Below are 24370 nucleotides of genomic sequence, written 5' to 3' on the forward strand. Positions count from 1 at the left end.
AAAGTGACTTCTGATCTTTATAGCAGTTATAATCTGATCTGATATCACTTCTCTTCCTCTAAGATTTTCTGACGCTTTAAAGTGTTTGCTGGCCTCTTGCTGTCCAGAAATGTGTATTTTTATTAGCTTCCTAGTATTGCAATAGTTTAAGTTTAGATGCAGCATATGGTGTACGATAGAGCATATCAGGAAAATAATGCTGTGATATAAATGAATTGGAAACAGATTTTTCCTTTCATATTAGCTTTTTTCCTCTCTAGAATTTTGCAAAAAAAATGGAAGAAAAACAGTGGTATTTTCTGACCAATTGGATAAAATAAAAGGAGATTTTTGCCATTAATTAACCTATTTGGAATTTTTTAAAAGAACATTTATTGCATAGTTTTGTTTCTAGGCTGACCTTAAGCTTCACTTAGATCAGCAACTTTTAGATTATGTGGACTTCAGTTCCCAGAATTCCCTAGGGAACAACATAGAAAAACAGAAAGGGAGTAATTATTACAATAGATTGGCAGGAGCTAAAAGCATGTAATTATAGTGCTATTTTGCATAAGATTAAAACAGTATTTAAGTAAGAGCAGCATCTACTCAAAATTACCATTGCAGGGTAGGAAGGTTATATTTTAAACCCCCCCCCTCCTAAAATTCTAATTTTCTTCAGTGGAACGTGACTTGAGTTTTTGGCAACAATTTTTTTCCTGCATTTATGTAAGATTATAAGAGCCTATTTATTATAGTCACTGTCCAACAAGTTAACCATAATGTAAAGAATTATGTAACAAAGGCCATGAAATCATGATGTTGGAAGAGAAAACATAAACCTTGCCTGGGACTTAAGTGACTTACGATTGTGTCTCACACTTATGACTGTTGCAGCATCCCCAGGGTCACGTGATCAAAATCTAGAGGAATCACACAATCCAGATTAAGAATCTGGAGTAGATTGTGCCCAAGTACAATTTAGATGGATAGTTAGATAGATAGATAGATAGATAGATAGATAGATAGATAGATAGATATAGATAGATAGATAGATAGATATGGATAGATAGATAGATAGATAGATAGATAGATAGATAGATAGATTTGATAGAGAGATTTGATAGAGAGATATAGATATATAGATTTGATAGATATAGATAGACATATATAGGTAGATAGAGATAGACATAGATGATAGAGATAGAGATAGATATATAGATGGATAGATAGATATATAGAGATATAAATTAATAGAGATAGATAGATAGATAGATAGATAGATAGATAGATATATTTGATAGATATAGATAGATACAGATATAGCTATAGATAGATTGATAGAGATATAGATGATAGAGATAGATATAGATATATAGATTTGATATATAGACAGATATATAGGTAGATAGAGATAGAGATAGATGATAGAGATAGATATATAGATGGATAGATAGATATATAGAGATATAAATTAATAGATATAGATATAAATATATAGATAGAGAGATTTATAGATAGATATAGATGTATAGATAGATACAGATAGATATAGATAGAGAGATATAGATGTATAGATAGAGATAAATAAATATAATTGATTGATAGAGATAGAGAGATGTAGATACAGATACAGATCAGAAAGTCATACAACATTTGAGAAACTGATTTAATTAAAAAAAAAAAAAGCTAGTTTTAAAGCCAGTGGGTTTATACTCCTCCCGGTAAGGAATGCAGGTATTAGCCCTTGACTTAACAACCATTTGTTTGCTTTGCTCCGCAGGAGGAGGAATAACAGTCTTGGGGGAAGTGACCTCGGAGTAGCCCGGTCTTTTAAGGCCACAAAATTGTTTTCTGAGAATCGGGCTGAAATCTATTCCAGAGAACAAGCGACCATTTCCTACATTAGCCGGAGATTTATGTCACTCTTGTCGGTGGGGGTTCTGGAGGGCCCAACCCGCCAGAGAAACACAATTATGGCAATTTATGTGTCCCAACCGAGATGACGTTGACTCGAGCCAATTCAGGGTTTTTAATTCTTGGCGTTATCGTTATTGCTGTATTTGAGACGGGATGGCTTTGTTCTCCGACATAAAAATTGGGTTTCAGTCAACAATACAGTTACCGAAGGAAAGTGGGTTTTATTTTTTATTTTTTTTACAAATTATACTGTCTTAAAAACTAGCATTTCCTTCCTTGGGGCTATCTTGAAGGATGTTATTTCCATTTTCCCAAGCAATAAATACCCTTCCTATATTACATGTTACCCATTAGTAGCATTTATTTCTATTTATTTTCTTGTTGCTGGAAACTTATTCCTTTTTCATGGCTGGGTTTTAACTTTCTAAGGGACACGGTGGCAGCTCGTGGCTAAGATGCAGAGCTTGTTGACCAGGAAAGGTTGGCAGGTCGGCGGTTCGAATCCCTAGCGCCACGTAACGGAGTGAGCTCCCGTTCCTTGTCCCAGCTTCTGCCAACCTAGCAGTTTGAAAGCATGTAAAACAAATGCAAGTAGAAAAATAGGGACCCGTTGGGTGGGAAGAGAACAGCGTTCCGTGCCCTTTGGCGTTTAGTCCTCCTGGCCACATGACCACAGAGACGTCTTCGGACAGCGCTGGCTCTTCTTCGGCTTTGTAACGGAGATGAACACCGCCCCCTAGAGCTGGAAACGACTAGCACGGATGTGCGAGGGGAACCTGTACCTTTGCTTAACTTTCTATAGCAAAGGAGTTCGGAAATGTATCTGAAGGTTGTAAGCAACTAGGATTTCTTTCTCATCTCAACTTACAACGGCTCGCTTAGTGACTTTTTGAAATGACAACGACATTGAAACAAGTGACTTACGGCCGTTTTTCCACACTTACGACGGTTGCAACATCTCCGTGGTCCCGTGAACAAAATTTGGGTGCTTGGCAAGTGGTTCCTATTTTATGACAGGGATTATGGTGGTGTTGTTCGCCGGCAGCCTGTGCTGACGGCAGCAGAATCGGACAGTGGGGAAGAACAATTCAGGGGTGAGAAAAAAATCCCTCCGCCGCCGCGTTTCAGGCAAGGCCCCGCAGGATCACCCCATTGACTTGTACGCTCCAGTGCAAGGGGCTCAATGGGGTGATCCTGCGGGGCCTTGCCCCAAACGCAGCGTTGGGAAAGGAGAGCAAACCAGAGCGGCTTTGTTCTCCTTTTGAAACATCCCACCGCCGCTCAAACGCAGATACTCTCCTTTCCCAACGCTGCGTTCGAGCGGCGGTGGGATGTTTGAAAAGGAGAGCAAAGCCGCTCTGGTTTGCTCTCTGCGTTCGGGGCAAGGCCCTGCAGGATCACTCCATTGAGCCCCTTGCACCGGAGGCCCCTGCGCAAGCAAGTCCGAACGGAGCGGTGCGCGAAGTCAATGGGGTGAGCCTGAGAGAGGGAAAGAGAGCAGGAAGAAGAGAAAGAGAAAAGGGACAGAAAGAAAATGGGACAAAGGAAGAGTGGGGCAGGGGAATGGAAGGAAGGGACAGAAAGAAAAAGAAAAAGGGAGGGAGGAGAAATATAATGAGATATCTATTCTAGTCCAATCACCTTCTCCAGCAAGGTTAGAAGGGAGCGTGTGTGTTTGTGTGTGTTCTCCTTGTAATTTACCAGTACATTTTGGTTTTGCCTTCTTCAGAATTGGCACTGTAATACATTGGGGAAAAGTAATTTTTTAGGGTGGAGGTCTGGTCCAATGGATTCTGTTTAAAGCCTCCACAAAATGTGAGAGCTTCCTGATAGTCTTGGCCATGTTTTGTCCACAAAACTTTTAATTAGTAGAAGCCAAAGATGTTTCAATGTGCTGGCAAAGATGCTGGCAAAGATGTTTCAATGTGGAAAAGGGCCACTAAACGAGGCCTCATTTCAATCTGATGTATCAGGTCTCTCTCTCTCTCTCTCCCTCCATCCCACCATTCCCCGCTCTTTCTTTGTCCCTTTTTCTTTCCCTTTTCTCTTTCTTTTCTTCCTTTTCTCTTTCTCTTTTTCTTTTTTCTCTCTCTCTCTTTTCGTCTCTCAGGCTGACCCCATTGATTTGGTGCACCGCTTTGCTCGGACTTGCTTGGGCAGGTCCCTCCAATGCAGCGGGCTCAATGGGGTGGACCTGCGGGGCCGGCACCTAGAATGCGGCAGTGGCGGTACATTTGAAAAGTAGAGCAAAGCCAGAGGTCGGTAATTTTTGCTGCAAAGAATCACAAAAGCTTCTGGGCTGCGCACAAGAAGGGACACACACGTTAATGCAATTCAGCAACATAAAATAAAGAAATATAAATAAATCAAATTAACAAGAATCAGCAAAGCATCTCTGATTAGATTCTATTCACTTCTAGAATCTAATCAGAGACGCTTTGCCGATTCTAGTCCAATGACCTGCTCCAGTAGGGTTAGAAGGGAGTGTGTGTGTATGTGTGTGTGTGTGCGTGCATGGGTGTCAAAACTCCAAAAACAGGTCAAGTAGTTCTGGGGGAGGCCAGTCATAAATTAGAACACTTGCTAAGCAACTGGTTATTAAGTGAGGACCACTTGTATTTGGTTTGCCAGTCACCAAACCATGCCCACCCAGTCACGTGACCAGCAAGCCATGCCCACCCAGTCACATGACCAACAAGCCACACCCTCAAATTAGGCCACACCCACAGAAATTTGAATCCCATCCCTGGGTGGAGGGCATTGAGGATGAGTTTGTAGCTCCAAGGGGGTGGTGGACTAAAAAAGTTTGGGAACCACTGATCTAATCCATTTTAATTTGTCCTCTTTTCTAACCATTAATAAAATAAGTCCCATACCACGTAATATTTCGTTTTTTCTTTTTCTTTAATTACCAGTATTAATCAGTTCACTTCTGCACATTCCAATAGTTTCTCAATTACTTTTCCCCTCTATCGGTATCTTATCGCTTTTCTAATTCTGAGCAAATGCAATTCTAGCTGCTGTTAATACTTGTATGATTAAGCATGTTTTTTTCTTTACTGTAACCTTCAGGTACCATTCCTAATAAAAATCTTTCAGGTTTCAAATCCATATGTTTTTTTTATCAGTTTTTCCAACCATGTATTTTTGTCCAATATCTTTTAACTTCTATGCAAGACCACCACATATGGTAATATGTTCCCAGTGTTTGATGACACTCCCAGCATTTGGCTGATTTGTCTTTAAACATTTTAGCTAATTTTGCTGGTGCTAAGTGCCATCTATAAAACATAGTGTCATGCCCCTGATGGAGACTGACTCTGAGGAAGAGGAGGAACAGCCAACAGGGAATGGAAGTGTGGCTCCAGAAGTTGTGGAGGAGGCTGGGGAAGGGCAGAGGTCGGCTGAGCAGTCAGGGGAGGACCCAGGCCCATCCCTTCTCCATCCTAGGGCACACAGAGAAGATAGGATAAGGGAGAGACATGGTCTCCTCGGGAGGAGAGGGCCTCGATCCTCTTCATGGGCTGCAGCTGTGACAACTGAATAAGAGGACGGACTTGTGTATGGGCGAACGCTGGAAACAAAGTGTGTAAATATCTCTAGTTTATGGTTCCCCTCTGAGTTTTGCGTCCTTCCCAGTGTATGATCTGTAATCTGCGGACATCCTGCAGCCCTTATCTTGCCTGGTTTGTGTTGCTTTTTTCCTCCTTCTTGTAACTGTTTGTGTGGGAGTTTTTTGTCTTCCATCAAGGATATTTGGAGCTTAGAAGCAAAGTGAAGGAATAAAAGGGGCTTCACTAAGTTTTTGTGACTGTTTTGTATCCCACCCTGGGTCATCATCACACATCTTGTACTAATTTTCTTTGCATGCTGTCGATATTGTCAATTTATAATTTCTGTCCCACAGTTGCGAAAATATGTGAGGTCCACCCCTGGATACAATACATTCAGTCTTGGTGAAATATTAAAAAAAAGGGGAAGCGTCATTCGTTAAAAAATGCTTGGCTTCATGAAGTCATATATTCTTGGATTTCTGGTTGTGGTGTTCCTTGTCATTACCACATGAAGTTGTTTCTTCTCTCAAGACCGCAGCATGTAGCGTGTACAAGATCAGCGGTGACCTAGAAGGCTCTCATGGACCACGATGAAGGCAAATCCCAGGTCCTGATAAGGCAGAGGAGACCCGAGGGCTCCCTCACAGCATGGATCTCCCCGAAGAGAGTCTTGGTTGTTAATGGCAAGAAAAAAGCATTTGCGTTTGGGTAAGTGTCCTTGGCTGTTTTGGCGGCATGATGGGATGGACGTAGGGTGTGGGGAACTTTGACACTGTAGATCTTGAAATGTTGTCTTGAACTGCATAAAAACTTTCAGAGATGTAATAAAACTAGAATTTCAGGTGAGACCATTATTTTTTTCTTCCTTAGTAATTTTACTTCGTGGCATTTCAGAGTGCATCTTAGTCCCAACCCTTAATTTGTGTTGTTGTTATTGTTTCTATTGTTGGTTTTTCTCCCCCTCTTCCTCCTCTTCTCCTTCTTCCTCTTCTTCTCCTCCTCCTTCCTTTCTTCTTCTTCTTCTTCTTCTTCTTCTTCTTCTTCTTCTTCTTCTTCTTCTTCTTCCTCCTCCTCCTCCTCCTCCTCCTCCTCCTCCTCCTCCTCCTCCTCCTCCTCCTCCTCCTCCTCCTCCTCCTCCCGCTTTCCTCCATCCTCCTTCCTCCTCTTCTTCTTCCTCTTTCTCCACCTTCTCATTTTTATTAACTTGAAATTGTGCATTGTAACCATTGGTAGATTAATTACACAGCATAACCTGCTTTTATTTTAGGGATTTTTCAATTCATCCGTGCAAATAAAAATTTAAAAACATGGAGGGTCACATCAGGTTCCAAAGCTGCCAGAAGAATCCTAGAGGAGCAGTGAAAAAGGTAAAACCTTGGGGTTAATAATACTGATTTGGCTGAGCTACTATTTGATTGTTCACGATAAAGCTTTTCTTTTTTCTGTACTCTGTTAAGAAAAGAGTGCTTCATACAATTTAGTAAGAAGGCTGCTATGCCAGGTTTAATAAGTCCCAGAGTCTGTAAATCAACCTTGAAAAATGATTTTTTTAAAAGATGGAGTCCATGCGTTGACCAAGTCCATTCAGAGCCAAATGAGATGTTTTTTCTCTAGAGATTTGGAAACGATTTGGCCATTCCACAACCTCAACAACACTTGAATTTCTTTTTTTCTGGGTTTGAACATGAATAATTGTTCATGTTTTTCCTAGTGGAGTGAATTCTTGTCTCAAATGTCCTTGGATAACTCATCCAGCCTCTGCTGGAACGAGCAATTATAATAAATTTAATTAAATAAACCTTTCAAATCAGATCTTCTTCTCCCTCAGCAAGCCCTCACTCTCCTAGCTTTGGGGGAGCCTTTAAAAAGATGACTCTTCCTCCCAAATTCTTACGCTTATTTTGAACACCAGGAGGCTCAAAATCTTAAGACCTCAGGATAAAATACTAGTTTCTACACAATCCTGAGTAAAATAAAAACAACTGCGACAAAAAGAAAACTTCACAGAATAGCTACAGGTGGTCCTCAACCTAGAACAACCACTGAGCCCATGATTTATGTCACTAAGTGAGAAATTTGTGAGGTGAGTTTTGCCTCATTTTACGATTTTTCTTGCCACCGTTGTTAAGTGAATCCCTGCAGTGGAGTTAGTAACACGGTTCTTAAGTGAATCTGGCTTTCCCATTGACTTTAGGTCCCAAAAGGGGAATGTGCGTTTACCACAACTGAGCCCCAAACACCGTTGTTAAGCGAGTTTTGCCTCATTCTGCAGCCTTTCTTGCCAATGTTCTTAAGTGAGTCACTTCAGTTGTTAAATTAGTAACACGGTTGATAAGTGAATCTGGCTTCCCCATTGACGTTACTTGTCCGAAGGTTGTAAAAAGGGGATTGTATTTACCACAAACAACCCCCAAGTTTTGGTTGCTAAGCGAGACCATTGTTAAGTGAGTTTTGCCTCATTTTGAGGCCTTTCTTGCCACCGTTGTGAAGCCATTCCCCATAGTTGTTAAGTTAGTATAGGTTCTCCTGCTTGAGCAGGGGGCTGGACTAGAAGACCTCCAAGGTGCCTTCCAACTTTTTTCTATTCTATATTCTAGTAACACAGTTGTGAAGTGAATTTGCCTTTCCCATCAACTTTGCTTGTCAGAAGGTCGTAAAAAAAATCACATTTACCAATCCCTTCCTTCCTTCCTTCCTTCCTTCCTTCCTTCCTTCCTTCCTTCCTCCCTCCCTCCCTTTGTTTTTTTTTTTTCTCTCTCTCTTTCAAAAACAGGCCTTCAGCGAATCTTCCCTCTCTCCTACGACGCCATGGTTGCAAAGTCAAAAACCGTTGTGCCCCATATCAACAGAGGAGCTATCCAAAGAAGATGAACGTTTCAACGAGGTTTGGCATCTCTTCAGTTTTTAAATTCATAATGATAATACAAAAAATATGATTTACGCGTAATAGGCCCTTCCAACCGCCTCCCACCTGTAATTAACTCTGTTGTTTTTGCTTTAGTCATGTTGGTCGATGGAGGTTTAACTCCTGTTGTTTCCTCCCTTGCCAGACCCACCTTGGATTGCTTATTCTAAGAAGTGATGTTAACCTGCAGCTATTGCAATTTGTTGCTTGGCCCGTGACCTTGTGGTCGGCCTGTTACGCTTGCAAGGGCTAAATTGATTAATGATATATAAAGGCATAGATCTCTGTAATGGTGGCTAAATACTCTGATGATGTCAGCAGAGGCTGACAAAAGCTTAGTAAGTATAATAAATATATTTTTAGTTCCGGAGATCGCAAGATGTCTGTTTCTTCTCTTACAAGTATACCTGGAACTCGTATTTTTAGAATAATTTATAATATATAATGTATTTTTATTATAGGTCACGTTTCTCTGTTTTGCTAATGAGACTGCTATTTCACCCAAGGTAGGTTCCTCTTTGAGTCAGAAGATATTATCAAAAAGTTGTGCTTCATATTTATTTATTGATTTGATTTGATTTGATTTGTCAATTGCTTACAAGATAGTAGGTACAAGTATAAGCATGAGTAAGAATACAGGAAATAGGTACAAATAAATGGGGACAATAGGACAGGCACGATGGTGCACTTATGCACGCTCCTTACAGACCTCTTAGGAATGGGGTGAAGTCAATAGTGGATAGTTTGAGGTTAAAGGTTAGAGAGTTAGAGGATGTAACAACAGAGTCAGGTCGTGCATTCCAGGCATTGACCACTCTGTTGCTGTAGTCGTACTTTTGTCGTACAATTGAGTTTGAAGTGGTTTACATTGAGTTTGTATCTGTTGTGTGCTCTTGTATTGTTGTGGTTGAAGCTGCAGTAGTCATTGACTGGTAGGACGTTGTAGCAGATAATTTTGTGTGCTATGTTTAAGTCTAACCGTAGGTGGCGTAGTTCAAGGTTGTCCAAGCCCAAAATCTCAAGCCTGGTGATATAGGGCAGTGATCCCCAACCTTTTTTATGCCGCGGCCCGGTATCCCCAACCTTTTTTATGGCACGGCCCAGTACCGGCATCAGCTGGGCACCGCCATCTTGTTTTGATGAAAAAGTGCTTCCGGTGAGCTTTCTACCCGGAAAAGCTCACCGGAAGCACTTTTTCATCAAAACAAGATGGCGGCGCCAGCAAACCAGCGGCCCGGTAGGACTTGTTCCACGGACGGTACCGGTCCGCGGACCGGTGGTTGGGGACCCCTGATATAGGGTATTCTGTTGCGAGCAGAGGAGTGTAGTACTCTTCTCGTGAAATACTTCTGGACTCTCTCGATTGTATTAATGTCCGATATGCAGTGCGGATTCCAGACAGATAAGCTGTATTCGAGTTTTGGTTTGGCAAACGTTTTGTATGCCCTAGTTAGCAATTCGATATTTCCGGAGGAGAAGCTTCGTAAGATTAGATTTACAACTCTTAATGCCTTTTTGGCAATGCTGTTACAGTGAGCTCTGGCGCTTAGGTCATTTGATATGGGAATTGCAAGGTCCTTGACAGGGTGAGGATCATCAACGAGGTCATATCCGCCTACCTTGTATTTTGGTGTACTGATTTTTTTTTTTAACCAATGTGTAGGACAAAGCATTTGTTGGTCGAGATTTGGAGTTGCCAATTGTTTGACCATTCAGACACATAATCAAGGTCGCTTTGAAAGACGGTAGCATTGTTGGTGGTGTTGAATAGTTTGACGTCTTCCGCAAAGGGAACGCAGTTGCTTATAAGGTGATCGCAAAGGTCATTTATATAGAGTATAAAGAGTATGGGTCCTGGAATGTTAATTAAGAGTAACAAATTCTGTCTACATTCCAGTTAAAGGCGGTCCTTGACTTAACGACCACAATTGAAACCAAATTTCCATGGCCAAGCGAGACATTTATTAAGGGAGCGTTGCTTCATTTTATGACCTTTCTTGCCACAGTTGTGAAGTGAATCCCCGCGGCTGTAAAATTAATAACCCGATTCGTAAGTCACTCTGGCTTGTGATGAAGCTGCCAAAGGAATCATGTGTCCCCCGGGGACATGGCAACCGTCATAAATACGAGTCAGTTGACAAGTGTCATGAGTTTTTACTGTGGTGACGGGGCGGGGATGCTGCTACGGTCGTAAGTGTGAAAAATGGTCATCAGTCTCTTTTTTCCCAGTACAGTTGTTAAGTGAATCTGGCTTCCCTGTTGACTTGGCTTGTGGGAAGGTCACAAAAGGGGATCGTTCTAGGACCCACACTCTTTATACTCTATATAAATGACCTTTGCGATCACCTTATAAGCAACTGCGTCCCCTTTGCGGAAGACGTCAAACTATTCAACACCACCAACAATGCTACCGTCTTTCAAAGCAACCTTGATTATGTGTCTGAACACGCAACCTGTTCTGACCGAGGCTTCCCAAGATCATGAAGCCAATTCCTCGTCCTGATAAAACCCCTTTTATTTAGGTTAAAGGGAAGTCCTCTCCAGCAAAGTCCTGGCCAACAGTCTTTCAAGAGATTGCACAACTGCGAATCGTTTTTTGGGCTCATCCTATGTAGGAAAACTCCAATGTTTGGGATGAAAAACTCATTGGGGGAGGGGGGGATTTGCTGACAATTGCCCTACTCAGTGGAATTGTTGTTCAAGGGTGCTTTGCTTGGTTTAGGACCTGGCAACCGTCTCGGTGGGCCTTCCAGAGGTTCTGAAATCAAGTCACTGGTGCAGCCTGCATGACCAGGAAGCTCTTTTGCTGAAGGATACATGCAAACCGGCGGAGGGTAGTGACGACTTTAGGCAAAAGGTAAGAGAATCTAATGCGCTGCTATTAAGAGAATAGGACCGAACAGAATAATACAGAGAATGTGGGAGAGAAAATAGAGTAGAGTAGAGTAGAATAGAATAGAATAGAATAGAATAGAATAGAATAGAATAGAATAGAATAGAGTAGAATAGAACAGAATAGAATAGGAATGTAGAATAGAATAAGAATGAATAGAATAGAGTCAAATAGAATAGAGTCGAATGTAATAGAATAGGAATAGGAATAGAATTGGAATGGAATTGGAATGGAATTGGAACGGAACGGAACGGAACAGGAAACAGAGTTGGAAGGGATCTTGGAGGTCTTCTAGTCCAATCCCCTGCTTAGGCAGGAAACCCTATTATACCATTTAAGACAATCTCCTCTTAAAAACTTCCAGTGTTGGCACATTCACAACTTCTGGTGGCAGGCTGTTCCACTGATTAATTGTTCTAACTGTCAGGAAATTTCTCCTTAGTTCTAAGTTGCTTCTCTCTTTGATTAATTTCCACCCATTGCTTCTTGTCCTGCCCTTCTAGTGCTTTGGAGAATAGCTTGACTTCCTCTTCTTTGGGGCAGCCCCTCAAATATTGGAAGACTGCTCTCCTGCCTCCCCTGGTCCTTCTCTTCCCTAGACTAGCCAGGCCCAGTTCCTGCAACCGTTCTTCCTATGTTTTAGCCTCCAGTCCCCTAATCATCTTTGTTGCAATGCTCCGCACTCTTTCTAGAGCCTCAACATCTTTTTCACATCGTGGCGACCAAAACTGGATGCCGGATTCTCAAGTGTGGCCTTACCAAGCAGTCCTTGACACATGGCCACAATTGAGGGCATCATTTCTGTCAGTAAGTGAGACAGTTGTTGAGTGACCTTTGCCCCCTTGTACAACCGAGGTCACGTGATGCCATTTTGCAACCTTCTCACCAACCAGGTCAATGGCGGGGGGATCCAGATTCACTAAACAGCCGTGTTACCAACTTGTTCACCACAGTGATTCACTTAACAACTGCAGCGAGGAAGGCCATAAAATGGGGCAAAGTTCACTTTACCGATATCTCACTTAGCAACAGACATTGGGGGCTCTGTTGCGGTCGTAAGTTGAGAACCAGCCGTAGCTACTGATAAATGAACCATGGTTTTTTCCCCCCCTCTTCTCTTTTCACCAGAATTGCTGTTCACGGGTATTGTGCGTGATGAGACTGTCGTCTTCGTTGCCGAGGCCTACGGGAGATGCCGTATTTACTCTGCTGAGCAAGTACACGGCCGCGATCCGATGCAGTGAGGAGATGCACTCGTTTCCAAAACAGGCCCTGGACTCAACCCACCCCGAGAACGATGACACTAATCAATCTGTCTCCTCTATCGAAGACGATTTCGTGACCGCGTTGGAACACTTCGAGGAAGATGAGCCGGCAAAAATGATCCATATTGGTTAGTGGCCCCCTCCCCCTGGGAGATTGTAACCATTTTCAATATTTTGAATTTTTTTGCAACGGATGTTTAATGGCACGTTCCTCTCATTCAATTTGACCTTGCAGAAATATTTTCATCTATAGCAGGGGTCACCAACCTTTTGGACCTCAGGGGCCACCAAACTCATAATTTTAAGTCCCAGAGACCAGAGACCCTGAGAAAATCCCCCAAAAAAGGTCTGCAGGAAAATTCCCCGCCCCGTTTTCCTACCGATTGATCATTCTTTATTTGGGATCGCAGGATACCGTCTCCAGCCCCATTTTCAGGGAGGGAGAGAGAGAGACTTTTGGCTTCATGCAAGGAAAGCAGCAGAAGCAGCAGAAGTCTTTCTTTCTCTCCCCCAAACTCCACCAGAAATGAGTCTTTGTGAGACTAGTCATGCTGGCGCAGCCTCTTGGAGCAGGAGGCCTTGTCCCAAAGACTCATTTCTGGCGGAGTTTGGGAGAGAGAAAGAAAGACTTCTGCTGCTTTCATTGCGTGCATCCAAAAGCAAAAGAAGAAAAAAAAACAGAGAGAAGCAGCCCAGACGAGGCACGTGGGGTGAGTGGGGCAAGTCCCGCCCTCCACCCTTTCCCCCCTCCCCTCACTACCTGGTGTTGGTCGCAATCCAAGTGACGAACGCCTTGTGTTCCCACGGGCCATGTGGGCGGCGTAGCCTTGTGATCCTTTGCAGCCTGGATTAATTGCTTTGGGGGAGACATTTCTCTGCGGACCACCAAAATTTTCTCGTGGACCACCAGTCCACTGATTGGCAACCACTGATCTATTGTATGTTGTGTAAGGGCGCGGTGGTTAGAATGCTGTATCGCAGAGTGACTCTGCTCACTGTCAGGAGTTCAATCGTGACTGGATCAAAAATTCAGCCTTCCATCCTTTCGAAGTTCGTAAAATAAGGACCCAGATTATTAGAAGTCTAAGTGCTATTGCTGTTTTTGTGTTGGGGTCCTTGGTGCTCTCTGAGCTCGGTTGTTTTCTTATAGACCAGAGGTCTCATTCTTGCAGCCCACGGGCCAATTGCGGCCCGCAGGATGATATCCTGTGGCCCCCACCGTGATATGAAAGTATAATATTAGTGTATAATATAAATATAAAGTATAATATAAAGTATAATATTATGCGGCCCAGCCTCACCAGACTTTGCCTCCAGCGGCCCCCAGGTAAATTGTGTTTGAGACCCTGTTATAGACATTTCATTACCCAACTAGGTAACATCATCAGGCAGCAGACTTTGTAGCATTTCAGACAAGGGTTGTCCGTTTTTTTTCTTAAAAACCTCCAGTGTTGGAGCACCCACAACTTTTGAAGACAAGCTGTTTTACTGATTGATTGTTCTCACTGTCAGGAAATTCCTCCTTAATTCTAACTTGGTCTTCTGTTTGATTAATTTCCATCTGTTGCTTCTTGTCCTACTTTGGAGAATAGGTTGACCCCCCTCTTCTTTATAGCAGCCCCTCAAATACTGCTATCATATCACTCCTAGTCCTCCTTTTCATTGAACTAGACATATCCAATTCCTGCAAATGTTCTTTGTATGTTTTAGCCTCCAGTCCCCTAATCTTTGTTGCTCTTCTCTGCACCCTTTCTAGAGTTTCAATATCATTTTTTACACCACGAACCTATTGATTGCTAAGGGTGTAGTTGTATAGACAATTTCCTTCAAAATTTCCATCTTGAGTTTAGTGGAACTTGCTGTTAAGTGAATATGGGAATTTCATACGATAAATCCAGAGGCCAATTTTTTTTTTTTGTATTGTTTCCTAATTCTGTTAGTTGACTGATTTTGATTCATGTGCCATTCAGCTTGTGTCAAGTCTTAGTAGCCACAAAGATAGACTGTTGTGTCCTGTCAGCTACCAGCCCCTCCAGCAACCAAATCAAAGGAGGAGGAGGAGTCAGGGTCAGCATTAGAGCAACCTGAGAGCTTTGAGAGGGAAGAGGGAATGGAGCTGGGAGAGAGAGAGAGAGGGAGAGAGAGAGAGAGAGGGAGAGAGAGAGAGACTGGGCCTAGGCCATCTGTCAGCCCTCAGATGGAGAGTCAACAGCCCCCAGGGCTCGAGGTGTCTGATGAGGAAGAGGAGGAATAGCTGGGCTGGTGCCTGATGTGCAGATGTGCAGAAGGCAGAGGAGAGGAGAGCTGTGGAAATCTATGGGCAGGTCCTTAGGAAGGAAGAGCCACCACTGCTAGCGAAGTCTCACTCTAGCTCTGGGGATAAAAGGCAGGGGGCAGAGGTGAATAGGTGTGGCAGGCAACTATTCATTTTCTGGATGGACGGACTTATTAACCTGTGAGAGAAACTTTTTTGCCAGGGCTGCCGGCATTCTTAATAAAGTAATCTTTTGAGTTCACGTCAGAGAGTCTGTCATGTTTGGGGAGCTGGGTCAGAACACAGACTTTCTGCAAGATAGCTTACGAAAATGTCTCCTCTTTCTTTTCTTTCTTTCCCCTCCCTTCTGGACAGAACCTGAGAAGAGTCAAGAGGTTTCTCCAAAGTCCACCTTTGCTCATCCTCTCAAATCCAATGATCAAAAGTCCTTTGTCAGTTCTGTGTATCGGAGGCCATCGGTCAAGTCCTCCATCTCCTTGGTGAACATCTTAGAACTTGAAGAATTGTCATCTTCCGTAAGAAATTCGGTCTCCACTTCCATTTCTGATCCTTGGATACAGAGAAGCTTTTTCAGGCCCCATAGTTCTTCGGATCGTGGTGTTAATTTTTTGCACAAAACCTTATTTTCTTCCTCTCCGGCCGATTCGTCCGAGTCGGACTGTTCTAGTCCAAGCCCTGTCATATTTTTGGATGAAGAAGGGTATCAAAAAAGTTTGAAGGCAAAGCTTCAGCTGCCGAAAATCCCAGTAGGGAAAGACGGAGTTGAAGATTCCGACTCTGAAGTCAGTGAGTTTTTTGATAGTTTTGACCAATTTGATGACCACGAACAAATTTCGGAAAATAGTTCTAAAGGTTCTGGAGATCCCACCACCATAAGTCATACATTGCAGAAAAGCATCATTTCGTGTCATAAGTCCTGCTCCACCTCAACATCAATGAATCCTCAAAAATTTAAGTGTGATCGTCCAGTTCTTCCAGCCAATGTAAGGAAGCCAACTCCTCGCAAGCCAGAATCTCCATACAACAATCTCTTGGATGTCCCCGATTCTCCCCGCCTGATCAAAAACCCAACTGATGATCACACGTCCTTGTTCAGCCCCATCAGATCTTCTGCTTTCAGTCCGCTGGGCAGTTGCTTTTCCACAAAATGCCTCTGTCGAATGAATCGAGATGCCTTCAGCCAGAACCACAACATCGTCTATCACACCTACTCGGATTTTGCAAATAATATTTCCTTTGAAATTCTGGGTTCTGTTTGTAATGCTAGGCCACCCTCATTGTGTAGATGCACACAGGAGATTATCAGCAAGGGTAGGATCGTCCTGGGAGAAGAGAAAGACCAGACAACAAAAATCCAACGAGACATATCTAGAAAAGGACTTCATAAGAAAGATAAATCCAAACATAAGCCAGGAGTGATTAAAGATCACATCCAGAAATTTGCTTCAGAGCTAGTGGAAACAAGTTTTGGAAGTGCCTTTAAAGATCTCCAGAAGGGTGTTTCTTCGTGTACCAATGCGTTGTGTCAGTTGGCTGCTAAGTTGACTTCATCAGTGTTCCAGATGGCCTTCTACGAGATCGGGAGGCAGCAAGCTCTTTTGCTGAAGAAGAAAGCCATTAATGGTTTAGCAGGGTTTTTGGTGAGTGAAGCCGTCACCGGAGCTTTGAAAGAACTGCACTCTGTGAAGCAACAAATGTTTACCAACACCGTTACCAAATTTGCAGCAAACCTTGCTGAGGAACTGATATTTGAAGGGATAATGGAAGTTTGTCAGTTTTCACATCCACCGACACCCACGGCGTCTCATCAGGGCTCCTTCCGTTACAACGATAACGTCATGTGGTCCTATGCGGAAGACTTGTCTGAATCCGTCATCCAGGATGCTTTTATTGAGCTATCGCAGGTTGATGTGAACTTCACCTCGCAAGCTGCAATCAGTGTTTCCGTGGACAACATAAAATATGTAAGCAAGGAAAGGGCGCTGGAGTTAACCCACACATCCAATGGTTCTTCTGAGTTTTGTGAGAACATGCCAGTAGCCTTGAACCCTGTTTGGGAATTCAGAAAGGAACACACCATTAATCGAGCCTTGTTCTACACAACGGGCATTGCGAGTTCGATTCCGGTGCCCTTAGCTGGAAGCATCCTTTCTCACCATCAGATTTTATGGAAGGAAGCCAAAGTCAAGAATCCATTGGCATCTGAGACCAAGCTTTCCTTCTACAAAGGGTCCCCAGAAATGTGTTGTGCCACCAAAAGGAATCAAAGCGAAGTGTCATCCCTCAGAAATATCTACCTGACTACTGATTTCACACCAGACAATGAATGCAATCCACCCAACCTTCCCGAGGCCAGCAAACTGACAGAAATATCGAGCCTCAATAACTTTTCTGGAACGATGGTTGATATGATCGTATCAGAAGCCTATGAAGCCGTCACTTCTTCCAGGGTTTCTAAATTGGCAGAGCAGTACACGGATGTGCTACAAATGAAGGATGCCCCCTGTTTGCAGTGCATCGGGAAGGATTCCTGCAAGAATATGTTTGCTAATTATTTGGCTAAACGGATCATAAAACAGTCGGTTGATGAAACGAAATTGGCGTGTTCGGCTACGGGTGAGAAATTAGCCTACTGTGTTGGGTTGGGAACCCATGCCAGAAGCGATAAGAAGGAATCTCAGGGCGCAGCCAAACAAGGAGAAAAAACGAAGACCATCCCAGTTATCGTGGGTCAACAGCAGATGCCTTTAAACAACATATCGAAATTTCATATCTCTACCACTTCTTCTAATCGTTGTTTGATGTTGGGGTGTAAAGATGGAGTTCAGGAAAGAAAGAACCGGGCAGCTTGCAAGATATCCGCAAATACAATCTCTCCTACGGTGTCATTTGTCAAATCTAATGAGCAGGTTCCAGATGTGGAAGACAGTTCAGCAATACCTTTCAGCAACTTACTTGAAAAACAGAGCGAGTTGGAAGCCACAGGAGGTTCTGCGTTTAGTCACAAAACGCCTTTTTTGGAAATAAATAATTCTTCCATGGTGTCCCCTTGTGAAGATGCACTTCAGCTGGAAGATAAATTGAATGTCAGAGACAGAAATCTTCTCATGGTACCAGAAACACCACCCTCGACTCCTTTAATAGCTTCTCAGGCAAATTCGGAGTGGAATTTAAGGAAATTAACCAAAACACTGAAAGGAGAATTAGCAAAGGAATTTGCGCCTGCTACTCCCCCTTCGACTCCTTACATACCGGAAACAGATGGAATATACACTCCAGAATGTGAAAATGTAGAAAAGGAAGAATTTATGTTGAAATTAATGCGTTCTCTTTCCGAAGAAGTGAAAAACAAGGAAGTTGAAGAACATTCTGAAACGTTGTTAGAGCAAATTCAACCTTCGGGACCGACAATAGAGTATGCTGATCATCTAGCTGCTCGTATCGTATCTATGGCAACCGAACAAGCCACTTCACGTTTTGAAGATAAAGCTGTTCAGATGGAGAAGAAGAGATACTTTCAAGTAAGCACGGAAGACCAAAAAGGTGGGTGTTCCACGTTTGTTAAGGTTCCAGAAAAAAACACACCTGCTTTGTGGATTTACGCTGGTGAAATGGCTGGGAGGGTCATTTGGGAAGCCAAGAAAAGGCTCAAATCAAGACATTGTAAACTTCTGAACCTCCGTCACATTAATTACGAGGGCGATGGGTTTCAGCTTAAAAGAAATTACCACGAATGTTGGTTGAAAGACAAAAGACCAAAGCCCTCTTCTAGAGAACCAGATGGTTGCGTTCTTCCTGCACCCCTGAATTCGGAAGCTTCGGGTCTCAACTCCAAATATCCAAGCTGCGAAAGTGTGACGGATGAATATACCGACCACATCATTCGGGTTTTGAAACAGGAAGGTGGCCACGGGGACCTCATCATGGATAATTTCGCCAGTAGGCTGGCTTACAAAGCGGTGAGGTCTGGAATGCAGCAAGCCACCAGGAAATTCCGGGTGAAGCACGGTAGGAAGGCTGTTCCGGAAAAGAGCTTCAAGCTAAACAGTAAGCTCGAACCGTTTGAGGCAACAAAACAGGACTTAGATAGAAAGAATCAGAACAATAATGGCATGATGCTTCATCTCGCGAAGCAACCTTGGATGAGCAGATGCCCCTTACACGGGCCTGAACGTTCAAAGTTGCTTGACTTTTCAGAATCTCTTGCTTGTACAATCACCTCTGATGCCAGAGGGACGTTCATGTCCACGACAAGTTTGCCCAAATCTTTAACGGATTCTTGCTTGTACCAACCACCGAGAGACGACAAAGTCACAGAGTTCAAAACCCTGTGGAGTCAAAGACTGCCTTCTTCTTCCCGTTGTAAGCAGAAGCTGTATCACAGCACAGAGAGTTTGAGGGACTCGACTTACCAAGGGAAGATTTTACAAGCCGTAAACCAATATGCGAAGAAGATCGTAGATGATACTTTAGAAGGGAGCTTAGGATCAGCCACTTGGCAAGCTCCTGAAGGCTGGACAAATGGAGACAGGTTAACCTATGAAGAAAAAATGACTCCATTTTCTGTAGCTGCCTGCAAACACTGCAGTTTGAAAGAACAACAGACCTGCATTGGAGGTTCATCTTTGGCGCTAGCTGGACGAGAACTTCCTTCTAACGTTAGACAGTCTTCAGATGGGAGTGTGAACATCACCTTGCCTAAATCTCTCGTGTTTCATTTGGACATTCCCAAAATTCACGTTGACAGGGAGGAGAAGGTCCTAGTTGCTGAAAACCTGTCACCTGTCACCTTGGACCGAGCGAGGAGGCAGCTCAGCAACGCCAGTTTGACGGCGGATAGCGGAATCAGTCAAGATGGAATCAGTTTTGCCGAAAGTCTAACCACAGAAATTATGACTTCCTGCATGACAAATATTGCTCCAGCCATCAATATAAGGTAGGGTTGATTTTTGCAGGGAATATATAACTATAGGAGAAGAGCGGGCAGAGTTGGGGTGGGCCGGAGTTAAATGAGTCATTGCCTAGAGTCCCATAACATTCACACAAACAGTCTAAGTCCAGCTCCTCTTGAATTCTCTTGACCCTTATCTGGCACCAATTAAGTATTGAACTTGAGTTGACTAGATTAGGAGAAGAGAAGCTGGGGGAAGGAGTTAAATGAATCACCAGCCTAGAGTCATTATGTTCCACAAACTGTACGTCCAACCCACATGAATTCCGTTGACCCTGATCTGGTGCCAATTTACTATTGAAGTTGAGTTGACTAGATTAGGAGAAGAAGAGCGGGGGGAGGAGTTAAACGAGTCATCAGCCTAGAATCATGTTCCCCCAAAATGGTCTAAGTCCAACCCCTTTGAATGCTGTTGATCCTTCTCTGGTGTCAATTTAGTACTGAACTTGAGTTTATTAGATTAGGAGAAGAGAGGCAGAGCAGAAGGCAATGCGTGCTGCCCCCCAAGCCCCCTGCACATGCATGCGTAACTCCCTCCTCACGCACCACACGTCTTTGTGAATGCGCACATGACTCCCTCACATGTTGCATGTCTGCGCACGTGCGTGTGATTCCCCCCTTGCGCCCGTGCATCTTTGAGCATGCATGCATGATTCCCCCCTCATGCACCACATGTCTGCACATGTGCGCATGATCCCCTCGCGCACAGCATGCCCCTGCGCATGCATGCATGTCTCCCATGCACCCTCTCCGCTCCCTGCGCATGTGCACCAGATACCGAACAACCAGCTGTCGAGCGGCGGCGCACATGTGCATGCGCAATGGGGCTCTTCTGGGTGACCTCTCGCGTGCCAGGGAATTGGCTCTGCGTGCCACTTCTGGCATGTGTGGCATAGGTTCGCCAACACGGGTCTAGAGTTATTACCTTCCCACAAACCATGTAAGTCCAACCCCTCTTGAATTCTGTTGACCTTCATCTGGCGCCAATTTACTATTGAACTTGAGTTCAATCTAATTGATTAGATTGAATCTAATCTTAATTGACTAGATTAGAAGAAGAGAGACAGAACTGGTGGGGGCAGAGTTAAACAAGTTATCAGCCTAGAGTCATTACGTTCCCAGAAGCAGCCTTAAGTCCAACCTCTCTTGAATTCTGGCACCGATTTAGTATTGAATTTGAGTTGACTAAATTGATATCAGGCACCAAGAATCAAGAACCGTATGTTAGGATGCAGTTCAGAAGATTTATTGCTCAAGTCGATACACAAAAACATCTAAGGGGTGGTGCTGATGTCACAATGCTTGTTTCCGAAACAGCCCTTGGAATTTGAGGAGACCTCTGGAGTGGGTTCCAGGTAGGGGTCAACACTGAAGGAAGGTCGGGTATGTGGAATACAAGGACATATAGTGATTCTACCCTTCTTACCTGTGTTAGTGCCATGGAAACTGGGGGGCCTAATTCTGCTGAGTCTGTGGTCAGCCAGCAAACTGGAGATGACGGCACCGGTAGCTGGTCCAACTTGAGTTTTGATGATGAGCATCCAGATGAGAGCAGCAGCTTTCTCCACCTCAGCGATAGGTAATTCAGCTCTATTTCTAATGTTGATTGATGACGTCCCATCAATCGGTGTCAACTGTTCGTGACCACTGAGACCGAACTTCTCCAGAATGAATGTTTAATGTACAGTTTTGATTAGATGGCTTGACCAACCCTTCTTACACCGTTAAGGTCCGGGGTTGACTTTAACAGACTTTAGCGTGGTGTTTTTGAAATGTTGAATGGTTTATGTGTGAGACAAGGCATTTGTTACCCAAAAGCTGTGCTGGGAATGCAGCAGAATGCAGCATAGCAGGCAGACTCTGCCCACTGCCAACAGTTCTATCCTGACTGGCTCAAGGCTGACTCAGCCTTCCATCCTTCTGAGGTCGGTAAAATGAGGACCCAGATTGTTGTGGGCAAGAGGCTGACTCTGTAAACTGCTGAAAGTGTGCTGTAGAGCATTATGAAGCGTTATATAAATGCTAATGCTATTGCTATAAAAAACATTCCCACCGCCAGCAGTTCGATCCTGACCGGCTCAAGGTTGACTCAACCTTCCATCTTTCCGAGGTCGGTAAAATGAGCACCCAGATTGTTGGGGGACAAGATGCCAATTCGGTAAACCGCTTAGAGAGGGCTATAAAGCACTAGGAAGCGGTATATAAGTCTAAGTACTAATACTATCGCTATAAAAGCCATTCCCACTGCCAGCAGTTCGATCCTGACCAGCTCACCGAGCCTCTTATTAAAACAGCACATTCTCCTCTGCTGATTAAATACATCGGGCGGGTTGTACAATATCAGGGCTAAAGTGGCAAAGGAGGAAGGTTTTATGAGCCATGGTGGCACAGCAGTTAGAGTGCAGTTACTGCAGGCTACTTCTGCTGACTGCCAGCTGCCTGCAATTCGGCAGTTCGAATCTCACCAGGCTCAAGGTTGACTCAGTAAAATGAGCCTTAGATTGTTGGAGGGCGCTGGCCAGGCCCACCCCCAGTTTAGCGAAGGGGGAAAAAGTTGCCATTCGTCACATGACGCCGTGAGGTTGACGCCCCTGTTCTAGACTCAAAGAGAGAACAGATCTAGAAGCAATCTGAGAAAATAGAGAGTGTCGGTAGCTCTGATGACTCAGTTTCTTGACTTTCCTGTGTTTTTTTTTTTTTAATGACCAGCATCTGTGCCAGATGTTGACACCACTTTACCTTCATGCATGATCTGCCATCTCCATCTTCTCTGGTGCCCCCCAAGGTTGAAGGCCCTCAACTGGACCTTTGAGACAGACCCTCACAGATTTGGCAGCGGGAGGGAAAAAAAATGTGAACTGCCTTTTTCTCCTCTTGGAAGGCCATTCTTGCTTGCCATTCTTGGATGCCTCTCAAAAGAGGCGCAGCACCTCCATAATCCATCTAAGGCAAGGGGTGTCAAATTCGATCTCTTTGTGGCTTTCAGCATTCCCGTTGTCCTCCATGGGCCAGTGTCCAGGGGGCGGGGGAAGGAGTCGTCAGGTGCAGGTGCGCACAAAAGTTGGGGAATATGTGCACGCAGCGCCTGCCCCCACCATCCCACCTGACTCCTGCGCACACACTTGCCCGCTGTGATAGAATGGGCCAAACTGACGCTTCCCGGAGAGCTAGCTGCAGAACCCTGGCCGCCGGACACCTCAGCTCCCCCTGCACACACACACAAAACACCTGAAAAGCTGCTGAGCATGGTCGTCAGCTGGCCTGTATCGCTCCGCTCAGACCCACCCAATCCCAGCAGGTGCATGGCGCACACAGACGTGGCCCACGCTATCCCGGGAAGGGGCACGTGTACACAGGAGTCAGTGGGCACACATGCGGTCGTGCCGAGATTGGCGTGGGCCAAGCCTGTGCGCACGTGCGCTGCTGAGTCCTCTGTGCACGTGCCAGTATGGCGGGGGGGCTAGCCTGGGCGCACATGTCTCTGCCGGGATTGGACGGGCCTGCTGGCCGAAGCAACGCAACCCCTTACTGTTTCCAGGATGGGCGTGCATGTTCTGGCCCAGCCTTAGCAGAAGCAAGAAACGGACTCCTTGTCATGAAAAAACCCCTCTCTTTATTTACCTCCTGTGAATTTATTTACCCACCAAAAAAGTCCAGGCAAGAGTCCTTCCAAGAGTGAACGGCAGCGACAGACCTTATCAGTTCCTTTGCGATAATTGCAAGGCCGGGAGCTCCCAGCCGAAAGGCTGCAAATTAAGTTCTGTCCATCGGTCTCTGTGGCACGAAACACAACGAGCAAAATCTTCAGAAAGGACAAACTGGTGTCTCCTAGGACTACCACTCCCCTTTCCTTCTACTTATTCCTCCAGCCAGGGAGGGGCCATTCCGTGTCCACGTGTGCTTTGCTCCCAAGTCAACTCATCTGCAGTTGTTCCCTTCTCCTAACACCTCTGCGCATACGCGCACCTGGAACAGGCTCCAGCTATTCCTCCTCCCCACTTGTCTCAGCTTCTGAAGGCAGCTGCCTCTCTGGTGGCTGGGAAATGTCAGACGGCCCTGGCTCTATCTCTGCGTCCAACACAGCATCCATCAGAGCCTTCCCCAGATGCCAGAACTGGCCCAAGTCCCCCCCCCCACAACCTCCTCATCGTCCGAGTCTGTTGCCAGCTCTGCTGGCAGCTGGCGGGCCACAACAGCGCAGGCCAGATCCGACCACATCGTGGGCTGGATCTTTCCCGCGGGCCTTGAGTTTGACACCCCCTGATCTGAGGCTAGTCAATAGGAACTTCTGGTGGGAGCTAACTATCTATTTTTTCGTAGTTGAGCCCTCTTCTCTTCTCTTCCGGCAGTAATGGTAACAGCAGTAGCTGGAGCAGTCTTGGTTTAGAAGGAGAGTTGTATGAGGAGAATTTGTCCTTCCCGACATCCGACAGGTTGGTCAAACCAAGACCCAACAAACCAGGACCGGTTTCCCCCTTGTGTTTTCATGCATGGCCGTGATTACTTTTTCCAAGACCAACAATCTGGAGGGGAGGGTGGAGGCATTTCAATCTGGCGATTTCGCTCTCGGCGTTCGCTTCTCAGTCCTTAACAATCGTGCTGTTCCTTAACCAACTCCATGCAGAGCG

General features: G+C 44.6%; 1 protein-coding gene across 3 annotated transcripts in view; it reads left to right on the top strand.

The window, feature by feature from the left end:
* The window catches only part of AKAP11 (A-kinase anchoring protein 11), a 47590-nt gene that overhangs the window by 10182 nt on the left and 13038 nt on the right, over nt 1–24370 (top strand). For 2 of the 3 annotated variants that reach the window (XM_087967573.1, XM_087967574.1), the window contains exons 2-10: nt 5985–6161; nt 6721–6820; nt 8227–8337; nt 8820–8864; nt 11081–11215; nt 12380–12644; nt 15146–19727; nt 21178–21321; nt 24092–24175. In XM_087967573.1, coding sequence (XP_087823699.1) covers nt 6761–6820; nt 8227–8337; nt 8820–8864; nt 11081–11215; nt 12380–12644; nt 15146–19727; nt 21178–21321; nt 24092–24175 — 5426 coding nt within the window. In that variant the 5' untranslated portion in view covers nt 5985–6161; nt 6721–6760. The remainder of the gene's footprint in view (nt 1–5984; nt 6162–6720; nt 6821–8226; nt 8338–8819; nt 8865–11080; nt 11216–12379; nt 12645–15145; nt 19728–21177; nt 21322–24091; nt 24176–24370) is intronic. The other variant, XM_087967575.1, reaches the window with a different exon arrangement.

The sequence above is a fragment of the Notechis scutatus genome, chromosome 5, assembly GCF_049901735.1.
Source record: "Notechis scutatus isolate UNSWTSFEM ecotype Mainland chromosome 5, rNotScu1.2, whole genome shotgun sequence".
Taxonomy (NCBI): Eukaryota; Metazoa; Chordata; class Lepidosauria; order Squamata; family Elapidae; genus Notechis; species Notechis scutatus.